General features: G+C 43.3%; 1 protein-coding gene across 2 annotated transcripts; it reads left to right on the top strand.

Annotated features, from left to right (window-relative positions):
* The first annotated feature begins 600 nt into the window (after nt 1–600).
* gja8b (gap junction protein alpha 8 paralog b) lies at nt 601–1791 on the top strand. Of its 2 annotated transcripts, XM_052025933.1 has the most exons (2): nt 601–1597; nt 1685–1791. In XM_052025933.1, exons 1-2 carry the CDS (start codon nt 601–603, stop codon nt 1789–1791), a joined length of 1104 nt encoding a protein of 367 aa, XP_051881893.1. The 2 variants fall into 2 exon arrangements, with proteins under 2 accessions (XP_051881893.1, XP_051881892.1); XM_052025932.1 differs by having other exon boundaries at nt 601–1791.
* The last annotated feature ends 21144 nt before the right edge of the window (nt 1792–22935 follow it).

Raw genomic sequence — 22935 nt, 5'->3', positions numbered from 1 at the left:
GCCTCCCGTCAATCATGTGCACTGGCGTCACAGTACGACATCTCTTCACTGGATACCAGCTTAAATATTGCCGCAAACTAAAAAACCAATGCTCGTACTCTTATTGTTTCCCCTCTGTTCAGCCGTGGTACAGCATTAGGTATCAACGTGTCCACCCAAACTAGTTCGCAGGGTGCCAAAAGGGAGTGAGCTGAATAAACGTGGCTTTGTCTCGGCAAGTTGCCAAGTTAATTATGTTAAAATTAGGTTTTAATAGATGTTTGAGCGTGAGGTTGCCGTTATTTTTTTGGGGGGGGGGCGGAATAGGGGGATTTCTTGGAATTGTTTCGTGGTTTTCTTTGGTTAACGGGAATACTGGAATTCTGGTAATAGTTTATCTTGTTTAGAAGATAAGCTAACCCAAATGGTCACGGCACAGAAGTACAGAAGGAAAAAGTCGCTTGATTTTCAAAGTTGGAAATAACTTTTTTTTCCCGAGATCAACCGATGGCTACATTCTTTGGGGGCGCATTTTATTGAGGGGGAAAACAGACCAAAGTTCGTACCAGTTCAAACCAAATGTGTTTACTTTCCCTTCTAAGCAGGTAAATCCGCGAAAAAATGGGTGATTGGAGTTTCCTGGGAAACATTTTGGAAGAAGTTAACGAACATTCCACTGTAATAGGAAGAGTGTGGTTGACAGTGCTGTTTATTTTTCGAATCCTAATTCTTGGCACGGCTGCCGAGTTCGTCTGGGGAGACGAACAATCAGATTTTGTTTGCAATACTCAACAGCCAGGTTGCGAGAATGTCTGCTATGACGAAGCCTTTCCCATCTCCCATATAAGATTGTGGGTTCTCCAGATAATCTTCGTCTCCACACCATCCTTGGTCTATGTTGGCCATGCAGTTCATCACGTAAGGATGGAGGACAAGAGAAAAGAAAGGGAAGAAGACGTGAATAGAGAAGAAGCGAACGAGGAGAAACTACCTTTAGCTCCAGATGAAGGCATTAAGGAGTCCACCAAAACGAACAAGAAGTTCCGCTTGGAAGGCACGTTACTTAGAACATACATCTGCCATATAATTTTCAAAACAATTTTTGAAGTTGGTTTTGTAGTTGGCCAGTATTTCCTCTACGGATTCCGCATTCTACCACTCTATCGCTGCAGTAGGTGGCCTTGTCCCAACATAGTTGATTGTTTCGTCTCAAGGCCAACTGAGAAGACAGTTTTTGTTATTTTCATGCTGGCCGTGGCTTCAGTATCTCTTTTCCTAAATGTTATCGAAATAAGCCACCTGGGCTGGAAGAAGATCAGGTTTGCTTTTCGGAAGACTGTCCAACAGCCTGCAGATTATCCTTCACAGAAACTTTTCCATTCCATTAGTGTGTCTTCCGTGCAGAAAGCTAAAGGTTACAAACTCCTCGAAGAAGATAAACCAATGCCCCATTTTTTCCCGATGTCAGAGGCTGGGGTAGATGTCACTCCAGCTCCCTTAATCGGTTATCAAGAAAAAGTCAAGAGTGTTGGTCCGGTGGAGGATATGATTAAGGTCTACAATGAGACGTTGCTGACCTATGAGCAGCAAGACGATGCCGAACCAGAACTACAGGCAGGTCCAGAACCACAAGCAGAAGCAGAATTTGTGGCAGAATCAGAACCTGCACCACTGGCAGAACCAGAAGAAAATGGCGGAACAACAGAGCCGGATCCACCAGCGGGAACTAGCGAAAGCCTACCGGACACAAGACCATTGAGCAGATTAAGCAAAGCGAGTAGCCGAGCTCGGTCAGATGATTTAACAGTTTGAGATAATATTGGGTCAAATATTGGTGAAATATAAGTGTAGAAGCATGTGAGTACCAAAAATTAAGCTTGAAAACTAAGTATAAAAAATTACTGGTTATGGGGTACTTCGGAAAGTTTTGGTAGCAGATAACATTGGTATTTACATATTCAATGAACTTTAAAATAATTTTTTATTCAATCTTCCACTATCCTAACTTGGTTGAGCCAAAACAACAGTTAAGGGACATTTAAAGCATCCGTGCACAGATATTGGATTCCAATATTTTCAAGATTCTTAATTAGTTAATATAAAAATCTAAAACCCTTGTGAATTAACCATGCCTTAATCTCCCCTGCACTTATGCCCAAAGAGATGCATACGCAGAATTAATTGGCTTAAACAATTATGAAATATTTGGAATAATTGTATGTTTCCAATGTCCAGGTCTCTTCAGTCTCTTAAGTCTTTCTCTCAAATCTTTCTAATAAATTCCCACCTCTCACAAATCAAGAGGGTGTTTGGGGAGGTGGAGTGGGTGGTGAGGAGGTGGTAGATGATATCTTAACATTAAGAGAATGTTTTTAGGTGCAAAATAGTTCTTCTGGTGTTCAGTTTTGTTCCACTTTAAAGTAAATGTGGTTGCCTTTTACTCTGATTGGGACATTGTGTCACAAGTGTGCCATCTTAAAAATTCACTGTAGGTTCCTAAATGTAGTGCCTAACACGCATGGATGGTTACTAAATAAATTGAAGTTTACATTTTCAGCTTGTCCTCAAGGATGAAACACAAAGTCAGAAGTATTTGAAGGGCATTAATCATGGGCAATAATCTAGGAAGAACACAGGAACCAAAATACCTAATATGCCACTGGCCAGTCACTTCAACGAGATATACTTATGTGACTGCCTTTATTTGGTTCCTAATCTGTAAAATGTTTTAAAAGTTGTAAACCTAACACTTTGAATTGGGTTGTGTTGATTTTAAAAAGTGAGTTAATTTGAAAAGTTTTCCTGTATCAAATTATGGCTTTGTTTGAATGTAATGTTTAAACATAAATAGTCAATTGTTGATTATTCAGCTTAAATATATCATTTATTTTACTTATGGTACCACAACTTCAAAGTAATAACAAAATGGTACATTAGGGTATCAAACACTGAGATAAAATCATTCAAACTTCATTGCCCTATGGACTATGAGAATATTGTTAAAGTATTTCACTGACATCAAAATCCCAAATGTAGTTTATTTGCAGGTATGTGAACTTTCTGGAGATAATATTCCACCTTTATCAAATGGCATAGATCAGGAATTCCACTGAGAAAATTCGGCAAATCAATTAAAAAAACTCTGTGCAGCACCATTTTAACATGCAAGCCACTTGAAAATACATTACAAATATGTGGTGCAAACAAAACCAAATGCAGGCAGTAGAATAAATGTAAAATTATAAAGATTGAGGCCAGGGTCAAGTAACTGTAATAGGTCTGCTCTCCTTTGTGCCGTAGATTAATCAAAGAAAGAGCAAGGTTTAGATAAGTAGAATATTGAAACCTCTGGTTTTTCAAGATGTGAATAAGAGCTTAAGAGAAATCACAATTTTGATTGTTAATGCAGCATTGAGTAAACTACATTATAATTGTATCTCACTTAGAAATTAAATACATGTCTGTTGCTTACTAATTCTGCAATATAGAAGAAAGAACATGGAAGATTCACTAAATTCACTGCATTAATAACAGTAATAAAAATGCAAAGAATAAAATTCTTATTAGAATTTTGAGGTTAAAATTGTTTTTTCTACTAACAACTGATCTTCAAAACCAGCAACTTGAATGTTTAGCTTATTAAAGAAAACATCATAAGGTAGAGTGCACCATGCAATTCATTTATACAATAAATATTGCATTGCATTACATAAGTTTATACTCCAAATAACTGACATCATTAAAAAAAGAAAGTTTTACAACTTATCTACTGATTACAAAAGACTCACAAATTAGCTCTCACATGTGATTTTTGGACATGTTATTGCATAGAATTTTAGTCAATGAATGAATAATTTTCCAAATAAAATATACTTATTTTGCAATAATTGTGGTGAATTTCATTTACAGATCTTTATCACTTTGTTCTGCTCATCACTTCACAAAAGTTGTGCTTGTCAAGCACAGGAGTTTACACTAACGAAAGGCTTAACATGTCCAGTGAAATATGCCAGTAAATATAATCCAATTTAATCAACATAAAGAAGGCAAGTACATGGTTAACTAAACCAAACATAGTCTGCCAAAATTCAGAGTGTCTATAGACAATTGTTTCATGTAAAATGCTTGCTGGTATCTTTTACAAACTACGGATAGGACAACCAATTTGAATTTTGTGATAATGATCTAACCAGACAAAATGAAATGATCAAGTTGGGCATCCTCATCACTGTAAGGGAATGAGATTTTGTGCAAATATTATATGTAATTATCCACCATCTTCTACATTATTTTCTGGACAAATTATTCTGATTTTATTGGAAGAAGTTGCTGTGATGTCTCGCTCTTCTGGTATTTAAATGGATATTCAGGAGTAAACATGGAGCAGAATAAACAAATTCAAATCTCTGATCAGGGATGAAACAAAGATAGTGTGGGAAACTCTGAAATAATAGAATGAAAAATTGTGTTTTCATAGTGGGTGTTGTCCTGGTGTTGGTACTAGACACCATTGCTCTTTAATATATAAATGACTTGGACTTGTGTAATATATAATGCTCAACAATTTTGCAGAGTGGTTCACCTCGACAATTCTTGAGGGCACAGAAGTTCTAAACATTCTAAGACTCATCACTGTCATATTTAACGTGATACAAAATTGGATGTCCCATGGAAGGCAAGGACAGAAAATCAACTTCCTGCAGTCTTTCAGCAGTTATGCAGGGAAATCTAGGGGCTTAACCTGCTCTAATTTGGATGGTGTATTCATATCAAAGGAGAAAAAATGCAAGGGAGAGAGATGGTTAGTTATTATTTTTTAATTTGACGAATTTATTTTAATGTATCTCCTTGTTTTACGTGTTTTCCAATGTTAAAGTGTATTTTTTAAAAAGTTTAAATCTTTTAATAGTATTCAAATATTTTTTTTCAATGATTGTGAATGTCAGCCAGTAAGTTTGGGGCATGGCTTAAGTAACTTTCAATGTAGTTCTTGGAGCAAGACTCATCATTTGGAGTACATTGCACTAGGTATTGCCAACCAGGACTGGACTTGGGGACGAGGGTGAAATTCCAGACAGATGTGAGGTAGTCAGAATAGGTAGCAACCATGAGTAGTTCACAACTCACTAGGGCAGGAATGAAAGAATCTTATTGTGGCCAGGGACTATATCTTTTGCACCACTGATGCAGGAAGTATAATTTCAATTTACAGATGACAGAAATTTAAGAAATATGGTAGCAGCAAGAAGAAATGGAATAGGTTTAAGAAAAGTGAACAGACGGGTAAAATTGGTAGGTACAAATAAATTCAATTAGGAGATAAATATTTTTAAAAAAGAGCACTTTGGAAGAAAAGATGTCAGAGATGCACTTGATTTCATTGTAGCATATTTTACTGTAACTGGGATTGTTGATAAGGATGCCAATATTGCATGGGTTGATGTACAGTGGGATCTTGGGGTCCAAGTCCATAGCTCCCTAAAAGTGGCTGCACAAGTTGATAGGGTGGTAATGAAGGCATGCTTGCCTTTATTAGTTGAGGCATTGAGTTCAAGAGACAGGAAGTTATGTTACAGCTTTAGAAAACTCTGGTTTGGCTGCACCTGGAGTATTGCATTCAATATTGGTCGGCCCATTATCGGAAGGAGGTGGAGGTTATGGAGAGGGTGCAGAAGAGGCTTACCAGAATGCTGCCTGGATTAGAGGGCATGAGCTAAAAGTAGAGGTTGGATAAACTAGGGCTGTTTTCTCTGGAGTGTCAGAGGCTGAGGGGAGACCTGATAGAAGTACATTTTTTTTGTTCCAAAATAAACTTTATTCATCATAAAAGACAAACTATATACAACAATAAAACAGTGCAAACCTTTACATTCATGTACGGATCCATCATTAGTGTTACCTTTTTATATAAAAAAACACAGCACCGATGCCACTCGTGTGGCTCCCTGGGGGCTACCCAATCCCATATTTACAATATTTAAGGGGCTTTCTTGCCTGACCCCACCCCTCCCTCTCCAGTGGCAGAAGAACCCTAAACTGTAGTCCTTCCTCACAGAGCCCTTGCGTTGGCTGCACCCAGCTTCAGTGCGTCCCTCAGCACATACTCCTGTAGCCTGAAATGTGCTAGTCGCCAGCATTCCCCTATGGACATCTCGCAGTGGTGGGAGACCAACAAATTTTGAGCAGACCAAAGGGCATCTTTCGCTGAGTTGATGACCTTCCAGCAGCAGCTGATGTCTGTCTCTGTGTGTGTCCCTGGGAAGAGCCCGTAGATCAGAGAATCGTCTGTTACGCAGCTGCTGGGGATGAACCGTGACAAGGACCCTTGCATCTTTCACCACACCCTCCTCGCAAACCCACAGCCTGCAAAGAGGTGGGCGACTGTCTCATCCCCAGCGCAGTCCTTCCAGGGGCAGCATGCGTTGGGAGTGATGTTCCGACCATGCAGGAAGGATCTGACTGGGAGGGCCCCTCTCACCGCCAGCTAATTGAGGTCTTGGTGATTGTTGGTGAGTTCTGGTGATGAGGCGTTCTGCCAGATGGTCTGGACAGTCTGCTCAGGGAACCACCCCACAGTATCCAAGTACATAAAGTTATGAGAGGCATAGGGAGAGTAGACAACTGGAATCTATTTCCCAGAGCTGAAGTGTCTAATACTAGAGGGCATCTATTTAAGGTGAGGGGGTAAATTCAAAGGAGATGTGTAGGGCGTATTTTTTACACAGAGTGTGGTGTTTGCCTGGAATGCACTACCAGGGGTTGTAGTGAAGGCAGATACAATAGAGGCATTTAAGAATCTCTTAGAAAGGCACGTGAATATGCATAGAATGGAAGAATACGGACCATGTGCAGGCAAATGGGATTAGACATCATTAGTTTAATTAGTTCAGCACATCATCATGGATCGAAGGACCATGATGCTGTACTGTTCTATGTTCTTGGTTTAGCAAATGGAAACAAAGAGTATAATAAAAACATTTATAAGCAGATTTGTAAATCACTAGTTAGATTTGATTAATATTTTGTGTCTGGCCCTAGCCACCACACTTTGCATAGGATTTTAAGGTTTTGGAAGGGGAATAAAATATGGAAAGACTGGATAAGCTGAGATCATTCTATTTAGAATTAAGGCAGTTATAGAGTCAAAGAGTACTGCAGCACAGAAACAGGCTCTTTGGTCCATCCAGTCCATGCTGACCTGATCTTCTGCCTAATCCCATCTACCTGCACCCAGACCATATCCCTCAAACCCCTCCCATCCATGTATCTTTCGAAACCTCTCTTAAATGTTGCAATTGAACCTGCATCTACCACTTAGCTGGCAGCTCATTCCACACTCGCACCACCCTCTGAGTGAAGAAGTTCCCCTCAGATATTTTACCTTTCACCCTAAACCTATGTCCTCTCGTTCTAATCTCACCCAACTTTAGGGGAAAAGGTCTGTATGCATTCACTCTATCTATACCCTTCATAATTTTGTTTACCTTCGATAAAATCTACCCTCATTCTCTTGCATTCTAGGGAACAGTTCATAGAGTTTCAAAAGTTATGATGAATTTTAATTGCGTAGAGGGTAAAATGGCCCTTGTGTAGGGTCACTTACCAAAGACATGTTGAAGGTTTGTTAAACCTGTACCCTAAATCTGGCTTTCACTGGGAGCCCAGAGCCTCTTAATTACAGCTCAGATTAGGACAGCACACAAAGAAAATCTCTCAAACAGCATGGTGAGTTTCTCAAACTAGTCATTTTATTCAGGCCTGTTACAGTGCACACTGGGGAGCACTTGAGTGACAGCTCAAAGGTACTCCACTGATCCAAAAAAAGTTCCAGCAATTTATAGCATTCGTGTTACAATAGTTATATGTAAATTTCACAATTTCATTTAACCTGTATTTTCTTTGTAGTATTTGATTTTTGTTTTATCTCTGTAAGGGTTATCTCATGATCAGTTATCCTACACTTAAACTATATTCCAACCTACATTTGTTTATCTTTTATCCAGCCAGCTATGGCTTGTAATCTGAACACTTCGCTGCTCTTGGTGGTGGCCCGCTTCTTCTAAGCGACCTTTAAGCCATCTCCACTACTGACCTATTTTCCCATCATCCTTTCTAATTTGTAGGACACTCAAGGTGACCATATTACAAACTTTCCCAATTTTCTTATAATTCCTTCATCAGACGTAAAATTGTCAGCTTGAAAAGTAAAGCACATTACAGTTTCTTTTGTCTCCAGGTTTTTATTATCTGGACTGCATAACCAGAAAATGTGGTGGAAAAGATTTAATTATTACTTTCATGTGGGGATATCCGTGAAATAAGTCACTATTCAAATTCTGGATGGTTAATTTAAGATGGGATGTTGAGGAGGATGCAAAAATCTAAAAGGGAATCTTATCTCTTAGAACATAGAGAACATAGAGAATCTACAGCACAATTCAGGCCGTTCGGCCCACAAAGCTGTGCCGAACATGTCCCTACCCTAGAAATTACTAGGCTTACCCATAGCCCTCTATTTTTCTCAGCTCCATGTACCTATCCAACAATCTCTTAAAAGACCCTATCGCATCTGCCTCCACCAGCGTTGCCAGCAGCACATTCCACGCACTCACCACTCTCTGAGTAAAAAACTTACCCCTGACATCTCCTCTATACCTACTCCCCAGCACCTTAAACCTATGTCCTCTTGTGGCCACCATTTCAGCCCTGGGGAAAAGCCTCTGACTATCTACCCAATCAATATCTCTCATCATCTTATAGAACTCTATCAGGTCCCCCCTCATCCTCTGTTGCTCCAAGGAGAAAAGGCCGAGTTCCCTCAACCTGCTTTCATAAGGCATGCTCCGCATTCCAGGCAGCATCCTTGTAAATCTCCTCTGCACCCTTTCTATGGCTTCCACATCCTTCCTGTAGTGAGGTGACCAGAACTGAGCACAATACTCCAAGTGGGGTCTGACCAGGGACCTATACAGCTGCAACAATACCTCTTGGCTCCTAAATTCAATTCCATGATTGATGAAGGACAATACACCATATGCCTTCTTAACCACAGAGTCAACCTGCACAGCTGCTTTGATTGTCCTACGGACTCAGACCCCAAGATCCCTCTGATCCTCCACACTGCCAAGAGTCCTACCATATTTGACCTACCAAAATGAACCACTTCACACTTATCTGGGTTGAACTGCATGTGCCACTTCTCAGCCCAACTTTGCATCCTATCTATGTCCCTCTGGCAGCCCTCCAAACTATCCACAACACCCCCAACCTCCGTGTCATCCGCAAACTTACTAACCCACCCCTCCACTTCCTCATCCAGGTCGTTTATAAAAATCACAAAGAGCTAGGGTCTCAGGACAGATTCCTGAGGTACACCACTAGTCACCGACCTCCACGCAGAATATGACCCTTCAACAACCACTCTTTGCCTTCTGTGGGCCAGCCAGTTCTGAATCCACACTGCAATGCCCCCTTGGATCCCATGCCTCCTTACTTTCTCAATAAGCCTTACATGGGGTACCTTATCAAACGCTTTGCTGAAATCCATATACACTACACTTACTGCTCTCCCTTCATCGATGTGTTTAGTCACATCCTCAAAAAATTCAATCAGGCTCGTAAGGCAGGACCTGCCCTTGACAAAGCCATGCTGACTATTCCTATTCATATTATACCTGTCCAAATGTTCATAAATCCTGCCTCTCAGGATCTTTTCCATTAGCTTACCAACCACTGAGGTGAGACTCACCAGTCGATAATTCCCTGGGCTATCCCTACTCCCTTTCTTGAATAAGGGAACAACGTCTGCAACCCTCCAATCTTCTGGAACCTCTCCCGTCTCCATTGACGATGCAAAGATCATCATCAGAGGCTCTGCAATCTCTTCCCTCGCCTCCCACAGCAGCCTGGGGTACATCTTATCTGGTCCCGGCGACTTATCCAACTTGATGCTTTCCAAAAGTTTCAGCACCTCCTCTTTCCTAATATCTACATGCTCAAGCTTTTCAGCCCGCTGCAAGTCCCCACTACAATCCCCCAGATCTTTTTCCATAGTGAATACTGACATAAAATATTCATTAAGTACCTCTGCCATTTCTTCCAGATCCATACACACTTTCCCACTGCTGCACTTGATAGGCCCTATTCTTTCGCATCTTAGCCTCTTGCTCTTCACATACCTATAGAATGCCTTGGGGTTTTCCTTAATCCTGCCCGCCAAGGCCTTCTCATGCCCCCTTCTGGCTCTCCTAATCTCCTTCTTAAACTCCTTCCTATTAGGCTTATACTCTTCCAGATCTAGCTCTCTGTACCTTTTGTAAGCTTTTCTTTCCTTTTCACTAGATTTATTATAGCCTTTGTACACCACGGTTCCTGTATCCTCTCGTGACTCCCCTGTCTCATTGGAACATGCCTATGCAGAACTCCACACAAATATCCCCTGAATATTTGCCATATTTCTTCCGTAATTTTCCCTGAGAACATCTGTTCCCAATCTAATCTTCCAATTTTCTGCCTGAGAGCCTCATAATTCCCTTTACTCCAAGTAAACGCCTTTCTAGTCTGTCTGTTCCTATCTCTCTCCAGTGCAAACGTAAAGGAGATAGAATTATGATCACTATCACCAAAGTGTTCACCCACTGAGAGATCTGACACCTGACCAGGTTCATTTCCCAATACCAAATCAAGCACAGCCTCTCCTCTTGTTGGCCTATCTACATATTGTGTCAAGAATCCTTCCCGAGCACACTTAACAAACTCCTCCCCATCTAAACCCCTCACTGTCTGGAGATGCCAATCTATGTTTGGGAAATTAAAATCCCCCATCACAACAACTCTGTTATTCTCACACCTTTCTAGGATCTGCTTCCCTATCTGCTCCTTGATATCCCTGTTACTATTAGGCGGCCTATAAAAAACACCCAGTAAAGTTATTGACCCCTTCCTGTTCCTAATCTCCACCCACTGAGACTCCATAGACAGTCCCTCCATGAAGTCCACCTTTTCCGCAGCTGTGAAACTATCTCTGATCAACAGTGCCACTCCCCCACCTCTTTTACCTCCCTCCTTGTCCTTTCTGAAACATCTAAAACCCGGCACTTGAAGTAATCATTCCAGTCCCTGAGCCATCCAAGTCTCCGTAATGGCCACCACACCATAGCTCCAGGTATTGATCCAAGCTCTAAGCTCATCTTCCTTGTTCACAATAGTCCTTGCATTAAAATAGACACATCTCAAACCGGTCTGAACACGTCCCTTCTCTATCACCTGCCTATCATACCTACTACTAGCTTTCTCTATTTGAGAGCCAAACACCTCTTCCTCAGACTCTCCAGTTCGGATCCCACCCCCAAACAATTCTAGTTTAAACCCTCCCCAGTAGCCTTAGCAAACCTCCCCGCCAGGATATTGGTCCCCCTGGGAGTCAAGTGCAACCTGTCCTCTTTGAACAGGTCATACCTGCCCCAAAAGAGTCTCCAATGATCCAGAAATCTGAATCCCTGCTCCTTACTCCAATCCCTCAGCCACGCATTTAACATCATCCTCATTCTGTTCCTATACCCACTGTCACTTAGCACAGGCAGTAACCCGGAAATTACTACCTTTAAGGTCCTGCTTCTCAACTTCCTTCCTAATTCTCTGTAGTCTTTTTTCAGGACCTCATTCCTTTCCCTACCTATGTCGTTGGTACCAATATGTACCACGACCTCTGGCTGTTCTCCCTCCCCCTTCAGGATATCTTGAAACATCCCGGACCCTGGCACCTGGGAAGCAAACTACCTTCCGAGTTTCTTTCCTGCGTCCACAGAATCGCTTGTCTGCCCACCTAACTATAGAGTCCCCCATCAATAGTGCCCTCCTCTCTCCTTCCCTACCCTCCTGAGCCACAGGGCCGGACTCTGTGCCAGAGACACTGCCACTGTTGCTTCCCCCAGGTAGGCTGTCTCCCCCAACAGCACTCAAGCAGGAGTACTTATTGTCAAGGGGTACAGCCACAGGGGTACTCTCTAGTACCTGACTCTTCCCCTTCCCCTTCCCCTTCCCCTTCCCCTTCCCCATCCTGACTGTGACCCACTTGCCTGACTCCCGTGACCCCCGTGTGACCACCTGCCTATAACTCCTTTCTATCACCTCCTCATTCTCCCTGACCAGACATAGGTCATCGAGCTGCATCTCCAGTTCCCTAACACGGTCCCTCAGGAGCTGCAGCTCGACACACCGGGTGCAGACGTAGCCTTCCCGGAGGCAGGGAGACTCCGGGAACTCCCACATCTGACACTGAGTACAGGAAACAGCACTCATACCCTTTCCTTTCCTCAAGTCACCTACATTTCTTCGCCCCTTTACGCTGAAGCCCCTTAAGCCAAAGCCCTTAAATCCATACCACCAAATTTCCAGCAGTCTCAATTCATTTCATACTAGTCACAAAAAGCAATTCTGTGTAATAGCAAGAAGGATAGAAAAAAAGAGAAAGAATGAAAGTGAGAAGCAAAGGTAGAAAGAGAGAATGAATAAGAAAGAATAAGAAAGGAAAGAATAAGTAAAACAGGCATTAAATTAATAAAGAAGGAAAGGGAAAATATGACATGATGGTAAAAAGAAAGAAAAAAAGAAAAACAGGAAGAAAAGGAAAGAAGCATAGATAACAAAAAATGGTTAGAAGAGGGAAAGAGATATTGAAAGAAAGAATGAAAGAAGAAATAGAAAGTAAAAAGAAAAATAAGAAAGTAAAAAAGGATCAGTAAAAGAGAGAATGATTTGAATAAAGGAGTAAAACAAAGAAAAATATGAAAAATGTAGAAATGAACAAGCATGCAAACAAAAAGTTAAAAGGAAAGAAAGATTGGAAAGAATGAAACATAGAAGGAAAGAAAGGTTGATGGAATGAAAAAAAAGCTAGTATAGAACAGAACAGATAAAGGAATTAAGAAAGTGAAGAAAAAGAATTATTGAAAGAAAACAAGAACAAAAACTTAAGGAAAGACAGAGGGAAACAAGTTAAGTATAATGAAAGAAGAAAGGATGAAGCAGAGGAAAGGAAGATTGAATGATGGACAATAAAAAATGATAGCAAGAAAGCAAAGACAGAAGAAATGAAGCATACTTCAGGTTTAGGAAGCAAAATTCGGGCAGGGCTCATGAGAATTATAAGGTCGCCAGGAAGGAGCTAAAAGGGGACATGAGTAGGCCTTGGTGAGTAGAATTAAGGAAAACCACAAGGTCAACAAGTACGTGAAGAACAGGAGGATGACTAGAGTGAGGGCAGCACCGCTCTGGGATAAAGGGGGAAACATGTGCCTGAGGCAGAGGAGGTAGGGGAGGTCTTTAATGAATACTTTGCTTCAGTGTTCACTAGGGAGAGGGATTTGATGAATGTGAGGTCAGCATTGAACAGGCTAATTTGCTGGAGCATATTGAGGTTAAAAAAGAGGTAGTGTTGGAGCTTCTGAAAAACATTAGGATAGATCACTCCAAGGGGCCAGACGGTATATACCCCAGGTTACTACAGGAAACAAGGGAAGAGATTGCTGGGATGTTGATGATGATCTTTGCGTCCTCCTGGCCACAGAAGTGGTACCAGAGGATTGGAGGATGGCAAATGTTGTTCTCCTTGTTCAAGACAGGGAATAGGGATAATCCTGGGAATTATAGACCAGTGAGTCTTACATCAGTGATGGGCAAGCTAGCGACAGAGGTAGGTTTTGTTTTTACACGAAGAGTGGTGGGTGCCTGGAATGCACTGCCGGGGGTGGTAGTAGAGGCTGATACAATAAGGAAATTTAAAAGACTCTTAGATAGGCACATGGATGTAAGAAAAATAGAGGGTTATGGGCTGTGTCCACAACATCGTGGACCGAGGAGCCCATACTGTGCTGTACTGTTCTATGTTCTATTTTATTAAAGAAACAGGAAAGAAAAAAATAAAAGAAAGAATTAAATAAAAATGAGAAAAGAAAAAAAAATACAGTAGTGTAGCGGTTAGCGCGACGCTATTACAGCGCCAGCAATCGGGGTTCGATTCCTGTCGCTGTCTGTAAGGAGTTTGTACGTTCTCCCGTGTCTGCGTGAGTTTCTGTTGGGTGCTCCGGTTTCCTCCCACATTCTAAAGACGTACGGGTAGGTTAATTTGGGGTTTAAAATGGGCAGCGCGGACTCGTTGGGCCGGAAGGGCCTGTTACCACGCTGTAAATAAAACTTTAAAAATTAAAAAAAAATTTTAAATTAAACTGGTAATATGAAAGCAAGAATGGTTGGCATAGATGAGTTGGACCGAAGGGCCCATTTCCATTCCATATAATTCTATGCCTCTAAAACGTTAAAAAAGAAAAAGAAAAACTGAATCTAATAATGGATTTATAGGTCATGGTATTGAGTGTAAGAGTTGGAGATAATATTGCAGCTGTAGAAAACAATAGTTTTTTACATGGGAAAGCATGGGATCCATGGAGAGCTAGCTAATTGAATACACAATTGGCTTGATGGTAAGATGCTGAGGGTGATGTTGGAAGGTTGTTTCTCAGATTGGAGGACCGTGGCAAGTGGTGTTCCCCAGGTGTTGGTGCTAGGCCCATTGCTATTTGCCATCAATGATTTGGATGAGAATGTAGAAGGCATGGTTAGTAAGTTTGCAGATGACACTAAAATAGGTGCTGTCATAGATAATGAAAATGTTTATGACGGGTTATACAGGGATCTTGATCAGCTGGGTAAGTGGGCTAAGCAATGGCAAAAGGAGTGTAATTCAGATAAGTGCAAGCTGTCGCATTTTGGGAAGACAACTGAGGGTAGGACTTTCACAGAGAATGATAGGGCCCTGAGGAGTGTTGTAGAACAGAAGGACCCTGCAAGTGGCGTTACAGGTTGACAGGGTGGTGAAGTAGGCTTTTGGCATACTGGCCTTCATCACTCATGGCACTGAGTATTGAAGTTGGGATGTTCTGTTCCAGTTGTACAAGACATTGGTGAGGCTGCATTTGGAATATTTTGTTCAGTTTTGGTAATCCTGCAAAAAGGCAGATGCCCTTAAGTTGAAAAGAGTGCAGAGGAGATTCATGAGGATGTTGCCAGGACTGAGATGTGGAGAGAGTTTGAGCAGGCTGGGACTTTATTCACTGGAGCATAGGATAATAAAGGGTGATCTTACAGAGATGTACAAAACCCAGAGGAGCATAGGTAGGGTGAATGCACACAGTCTTTTTCCCACAATTGGGGAATAAAGGGCTTAGGTTTCGGGTGAGACGGGAGATATTTATTAAGAACCTGAGGGGCAACTTTTACACCCAGAGGGTGGTCCATATATGGATTGAGCTGCCAGAGGAAGTTGTTGAGGCAGGTACATAAACAACATTTAAAAGACACTGGACAGGTGCACGGACAGGAAAGGTTCAGAGGGATATGGGCCAAATGCGGGCAGCTTAAATGGGCACCTTGGTTGGCAAGGACCAGTTGGGCCAAAGGGCCTGTTTCCGTGCTGTATTGCTCTATGACTCTAAAACAAAAGAGTAGTGGTGGAGGAAGGGTTATTGTCACTGGAGATCTGTGACCAGTGGTATTTGGCAGGGATCAGTGCTGGGACCTCTGTTGCTTATGATCTGGACAAAAATCTAAGTGGCTGAACTAGTAAGTTTGCAAATGACACAAAAATTTGGGGAGTTGTGGATACTGAGGAAGCTTGTCATTGGGTACAGCAGAATACAGTTCAGTTGAAAATATGGGTGGAGAAATGGTAGATGGAATTTAATTCAAACAAGTGTGAGCTTTGAATCAGAATCAGGTTTATTATCACTGACATATGTTGTGAAGTGTGTTGTTTTGTGGCAGCAGTATAGTGCAAGTCAGTGAAAGACAAAGACACAAAAAATTACTACAAGTTACAAAAATAAATAAATAGTGCAAAAGAGGAATAATGAGGTAGTGTTCATGGGTTCATCGACTGTTCAGAAATCTGATGGTGGAAGGGAAGAAGCTCTTCCTGAAATATTGAGTGTGGATCTTCAGGCTCCTGTACCTCCTCCCCGATGGTAGTAAAACAAAGAGGGCATGTCCCGGGTGGTGAGGGTCCTTAATGATGGATGCTGCCTTCCTGAGGCACCGCCTCTTCAAGATGTCCTTGATAGCAGGGGAGGTGGTGCCCGTGATGGAGCTGGCTGAGTCTGCAACCCTCTGCAGCCTCTTTCGATCCTGCACATTGGAACCTCCATGATGCAACCAGTCAGAATGTTCTCCACCATACATCTGTAGAAATTTGCAAGAGTCTTTGATGACATACCAAATCTCCTCAAACTCTGAATGAAGTAGAAACACTGGCATGCCTTCTTCATAATTGCATCAATACGTTGGACCCAAGATAGATCCTCTAAGATGTTGATGCCCAAGAACTTGAAGCTGCTCACCCTTTCCACTGCTGACCCCTCAATGAGGACTGGTGTGTGTTCTCCTGACTTCCCCTTCCTGAAGTTCACAATCATTTCTTTGGTCTTGCTGACGATGACTGCGAGGTTGTTGTTGCGACACCACTCATCCAACTGATCTATCTCATTCCTGTACACCTCCTCATTGCCATCTGAGATTCTACCAACAACAGTGGTGTCATCAGCGAACTTATAGATAGCATTTGAGCTGTGCCTAGCCACACAATCATGAGTGTAGTAAGAGTAGAGCAGTGGGCTAAGCACACATCCTTGAGGAGCGGCTGTGTTGCTTGTCAGCAAGGAAGAGATGTTACAACCGATATGCACTGACTGTGGTCTCCCGATAAGGAAGTTAAGGATCCAGTTGCAGAGGGAGGTTCAGAGGCCCAGGTTTTGAAGCTTGTTGATTAGTACTGAGGTGATGATGGTGTTGAATGCTGAGCTGTGATCAATAAACAGCAGTCTGACATATATCTTGCTGTTGTCTAGGTGCTCCAAAGCCAAGTGGAGAGCCAGTGAGATTGCATCCACTGTAGACCTGTTGTGGCAGTAGGCAAATTGCAGTGGGTCCAGATCCTTGCACAGGCAGGAGTTAATTCTAGCCATGACCAATCTCTCAAAGCACTTCATCACAGTAGGTGTGAGTGCTACTGGGTGGTAATCGTTGAGCCCTTTTGAAGCAGGTGGGAACCTCCAACTGCAGCAGTGAGAGGTCACGAAGGTCTTAGAGGACAGCAAGCGGGAGAGTCTGGACCAACCACTGTTCCTGGAGGAGCTGACTGGCTGTATTCATTCCTTTGAGTCGAATAAAACTCCCGGAAGCGACGGCTTACCGGCGGAGTTGTACTCGGTTCAGTGGGACTGGATGGGCCCCGACCTGTTGGAAGTGTACAACGCTATGCTTCAAGCTGGCAGCATGTCAGAGTCCATGAGGAAGGGTACCATTACCCTCATCTACAAGCAGAAGGGGGAGAGGGAGGACATCAGGAATTGGAGACCCATCTCACTGTTGAATGTGGATTATAAGATCCTGTCCAAGGCCATCACCAACAGGGTCAAGTCTGCTCTGGGACAGGTGATCCACCCGGACCAAACCTGTGCTGAAGATGTCCTTGAACACTCCAGCCAGTTGGTTGGCACAGATATTTGGTACCCTGCCAGGTACACCGTCGGGGCCTGATGCCTTGTGAGGGTTCACCCTCTTCAAGGATGTTCTGACATCGGCCTCCAAGACAGAGATCACAAGGTCACCAGATGCTGTGGGGATTCACACAAGTGTAGTGTTATTCTCCCTTTCAAAGCATGCATAAAAGGTGTTGAGCTCATCAGGGAGTGAACCATCACTGCCATTTATGCTGTTAGGTTTCGCCTTATAGGAAGTAATGGCATGCAAACCCTGCTGCAGTTGTCATGCATCTGATTGTGTCTCTAACTTCACATGGAATTGCCTTTTCGGTCTCACAATGGCCTTCCGCAGGTTCTTGTAGGGTTCTGGGTTGCCGGTCTTGAACGGCATAGACCTAGCCTTCAGCATACTGCAAATCTCCTGGTTCATCCAGGGCTTCTGGTTTGGGAAAACTCAGTATGTTCTCGACGACACACACTCATCCATGCAGGTCTTGATGAAGTCGGTGATGGCCGTGGCATATTTATTCAGATCCGAAGATGAATCCCCGAATATGGTTCAGTCCACCAATTCAAAGCAGTCCTGTAAACACTTCTCTGCCTCCCTTGACCATACCTTCACAGTCCTCACCATTGGTGCTGAGGTTTTCAGTTTCTGCCTATATGTCGGGAGTAGAAGTACAGCCAGGTGATCGGACTTGCCAAAGTGTGGACACAGGATGGCACAGCATTCTTGATAATGATGTAGCAGTGATAGAGTGTGTTGACTTCTCTGGTTGTGCAGGTGACATGTTGGTGGTAGTTTGTCAGAGACTTCTTCAAGCTGGCCTGGTTGAAGTCCCACTCGATGATCGGGAAGACACCGGGGTGCTCTGTCTCATGACTGTTGATCATGGTGCTCAGCTCCTCCAGTGCCAGCTTGACATCTGCCGGGGTGGAATGTACACCGCTACCAGGATGACGGTAGAAAACTCCCTAGGGAGGTAGAACAGACAACACTTGACCACCAGATGTTCCAATCAGGGGAGCAGGACTGAGACAGAACCGTCATGTATGTGCACCATGATGAGTTAATCATGAAACAGATGCCGCCACCTCTGCCTTTACCTGATGCCGCCATCCGGTCCATGCGGTGGATGATGAAGCCCTCAGGCTGAAGCACTGTGTCTGGAGTGCTGGGATTGAGCCTACTGCCGTCTTGCTCTGAGGTCTTCAATTTTATTTCCCAGAGATTGTACATTAGCCAGGAGGATGGGAGAATGGGGGGGCCTTAGGACCCTGCGTTTCAGTTTTACCTGCAGCCCTGCCCTGCAGACATGTTTCCGGAGGCAATGGAGAAGTTCCCTGAGCTTCTAGCTGCTGCACCTACTCCCTGGGTGGTCTGGAGTCCTGTGTCTGTCAGGTATGAAGATCACTATTTTTTTTAAATGACTTGAAACGTTACTTACTGCAGTCTCTGTGGCTGCAGATTGCAGCTATAGTAGTTGTAAATGGGAGTATTTTATAATTCTCTTGGTAGCTGCACACAAAAAGTCGCCCCTCTCCGGTGCTGTCTTTGAAAGCATTTTGCATTTTGGAAGGTCAAATTCAAGTGGAAAGTATACATTACATGGCAGGACCCTTAGGAGCATTGATGTGAAGAGGGATCTTGGGTCCATAGCTCACTAAAAGAGGCAATACAACTTTGAAATCTACTTTAAGGTCTGGTGATCTTCTGATCTGGAGCAAATGTACTACCGACCCGACTCCCAGACCCACATGGAACCAATCAGTGAGGCCTAGGACAGGCCTGTCCACGTGGAAGCCTGCACAGAGTGAAGATCTGACCCCACAGAGCCCCCACTGCTGAGACCTGACTCCTGGACCCCAGTGGAGCACATGATGCAGATACCCAGCACCAAGGACCGACCATAGTGAAGACCCATCCAGCAGGAGCACCCAACTCTAACCCCTGAGGCCCAATCCATGGGAGCAGCGGGGGCTGTTCCGAGGCCTGACCCACCTGGAGGCCTGACCATCAGAAGCAACAGGATCTGAGTCTTGAGGCCTGACCCAATGGGAGGCCCAATCCACGGGAGCAGCAAGGACCAAGGCCCGAGACCCGATCTACCCAGAGGCCTGATCCACAGGAGCACTGGTGGCCCAACCCAACCAAAGGCTCGACCTGCAGGGTGCCTGACGTCAACACTCCTCTTGATCATTCAAATCGGATAACCCTGACCTATACAAGAAATTGAGATACGACTTTCGTAAAGCTACCATGGATGCCAAGAGACAATACCAGTCTCAAGTCGAGTCCCTGACCACCATCAGTTGTGGCAGGGCTTACATGCTATAATGGGCTACAAAGTGAAGTCGGGCAACATCAGCACATCCCTTCCTGATGAGCTTAACGCATGCTATGCACGTTTTGAGCAGAAGGGGAATGGAATGTCACCACCCACCCCACAGCCTCCAATGCACCTAAACCCACAGTCACCGTTGTAGGTGTCAGATGTCAGAGAGTGAACCAACGGAAAGCACCTGGCCTAGATGCAGTCCCTGGCCATGTCCTTAGAGCCAGCACAGATCAGCTGTTGAGGTTATTTGTAGGCATTTTTCACCTCTCTCTGCTTCAACCTCAGGTTCCCACCTGCTTTAAGAAGACCATTATCAACCTAGAACCGAAGAAAAACAAGGTAACATGCCTTAATGACTACCACCCGGTGGCTCTGACATCCACCATCATGAAGTGCTTCGAGACGCTGGTCATGGCACACATCAGCTCCAGCCTCCCAGACAACTTCGACCCACTGTAGTTCACCTATCACCGAAACAGGCCTATGGCAGATGCCATCTCCCTGGCCCTACACTCATCTCGGGAGCATTTGGACAATATGGACTATTACACTATTATTTATTACACATTAACCTATTATTTATTGACTACAACTCTGCCTTCAATACTATAATTCCAAGCAAACTCATCTCCAAACTCCTAGACCTGGGATTCGACACCTCCCTTTGCAACTGGATCTTTGACTTCCTGACCAACAGACCACAATCAGTAAGGATAGGCAGCAACACCTCCACAACAATTATCCTCAGCACTGATGCCCCACAAGGTTGCATCCTCAGCCCCCTGCTTTACTCCCTATACACTTTAGACTGCATGGCCAGATTCTGCTCTAACTCCATCTACAAATTTGCAGATAACCCTACTGTAGTGGACCAAATCTCAAATAACGATGAATCAAAGTACAGGAATGAGATAGCATAGTGGCATGGTGTCATGACAACAGCCTTTCCCTCAATGTCAGCAAAACAAAGAAGCTGATCATTGACTTCAGGAAGGGGGGCAATGTACACGCTCCTATTTACAACATTGCTAAAGTGGAGATGGTTGAGAGCTTCAAGGAGTGAATATCACCAATAGCCTGTCCTGGTCCAACCACATTGACGCCATGGCCAAGAAAGTGCACCAGCGCCTCTACTTTCTCAGGAGGCTGAAGAAATTCGGCATGTCCCCTTTGACCCTCACCGATTTTTATTGGTGCACCATAGAAAGCATCCTATCCAGATGCATCATGGCTTGGTATGGCAACTGTTCTTTCCTCTACTGCAGGAAACTACAGAGAATTGCGGACACAGCTCAGTACATCACCAAAACCAGTCTTCCCTCCATGGACTCTGTATACACTTCTCACTGCCTCGGTAATTCAGCCAACATAATCAAAGGCCCCACCCACCTCTGACATTCTCTCCTCTCCCCCCTCCCATCGGGCAGAAGATACAAAAGCCTGAAAGCACGTACCATCAGACTTCTGTCTTCTTCGGACAGCTTCTATCCCACTGGTCTTGCAGATATTCACCCTCAAGAACAATTAATTGATTTGGCACAAAGAGAATCTATATTAACTGACAATTTCAGTTTCAGAATCTATATTAATTGACAATGATAGTTGAAAATAAACATGCAAGTCATACAAAACTAAATATCTGTGCACATACCCACTAGGTTTCTCTGACCCTCCATGAACAGTCAAAGAATAGAAAAGTAATACCTGAGAATAGAATTCACGCTGGCCAGGCATTCCTCTTGATCCCAATATAATCTTCATGTTTCCGATGTGGGGTCATCCACTTCTGTAATGGTTGGTCTCCAGAGTTTTCACTGCTTCTGCACCCAAAACCCTCGATTCTTATCCTCTTTCTTACCAGATTAAACTGTTGTGTTTTGATTTCATTGGCTCTGGCTCTTCTGGCTAGCCTGTGTTAGCTTCTCATTGGATCTGGCCCAAGGGTGAGAGGCAGCATTACTTTATTGCTCTTCCACTAGATAAGGACTTGTGCCCATGATATTATTTTTGTTCTCCCTGAGTCAGGGCAGTTCAAACCAGTTTAGCCAGATCAGCCAAACACTGGCCTTAGGTTATTTCAGGTCACAGGCTGTTCTTTCCGTAAGCCTGCCATTTCTACCTAACCAAATAAACAGTTCATAAACAGCTTCTTATTTGGAAATGATTTCTGGTGTAGCAGATTATCAGTAGGGACCTCATTGTGTCCATTTTCAATTACGCTGATCAAGCCATCGCTGAGCAAGAACTAGTTCACAAAACAGTTCACAAAATTGTGACCACATGAATGGTCTCACAAAATGGCAGCTTCCATTCCTTCGACCTCATGGCAAGAACAAAGACATTTGGTTTGTCCACCTCCACTGTTCTTGACTCATTCCAGTTGGATGTTTTGCAGATTTTAATTCCTTTATGGCCAACACTGATATATGACTATTGAACAGTCCCCTTGTAGAAAAAAATGACACTTCACAGTCCACCTTGTTATGGCTTTGCACCTTAGTGTCTACCTGCACTGCACTTACTCTGTAACTGTTACACTTTATTCAGCATTCTGTTATTGTTTTCCCTTGTACTACCTCAATGCACTGATGTGATGAAATTATCTGTATGGATGGCATGCAAAACAAAGTTTTTCACTGTACCTTGGTACGTGACAATAATTAACTAATTTAAGTAGTTGGGTGGCAAAGAAAGCATATGGCATGCTTGCCTTAATGGTCAGGGCATCGAATATAAAGTTGGGAAGTCATGCTGCAGCTGTATAAAATTTTGATTGGGCCACATCAGGAGTGTTGTGTGCACTTTTGTTCGCAGAGAAGGTAAAGAAGAGGTTCACCAGGATTTTGCCTGGATTAGAGAGTATTAGCTAGAAGGCGAGGTTGGACAAACTTGGATTGTTTTCCCTGCAGCATCAGAAACTGAGGAGCAAATTAATTGAAGTATATAAAATTATGACAGGCATAGAGAAGGTAAATAGAGTCTTTTTTCCAAGGGTGGAAGTGTCAAATACTCAAATTGTAAAGAGAGACTGGATAGGCTAGGACCTTTCTCCTGGAGCATAGGAGGCTGAGGAGTGACCTATA

The sequence above is a fragment of the Pristis pectinata genome, chromosome 11, assembly GCF_009764475.1.
Source record: "Pristis pectinata isolate sPriPec2 chromosome 11, sPriPec2.1.pri, whole genome shotgun sequence".
Lineage (NCBI taxonomy): Eukaryota > Metazoa > Chordata > Chondrichthyes > Rhinopristiformes > Pristidae > Pristis > Pristis pectinata.
Note: the sequence above shows the minus strand (reverse complement) of the source record. Positions and strands in the feature narration are given on the sequence as shown.

Bases quoted from the DNA above. Each gene is read 5' to 3' on its own strand.
- gja8b (XM_052025932.1), top strand. From the start codon at position 601: ATGGGTGATTGGAGTTTCCTGGGAAACATTTTGGAAGAAGTTAACGAA.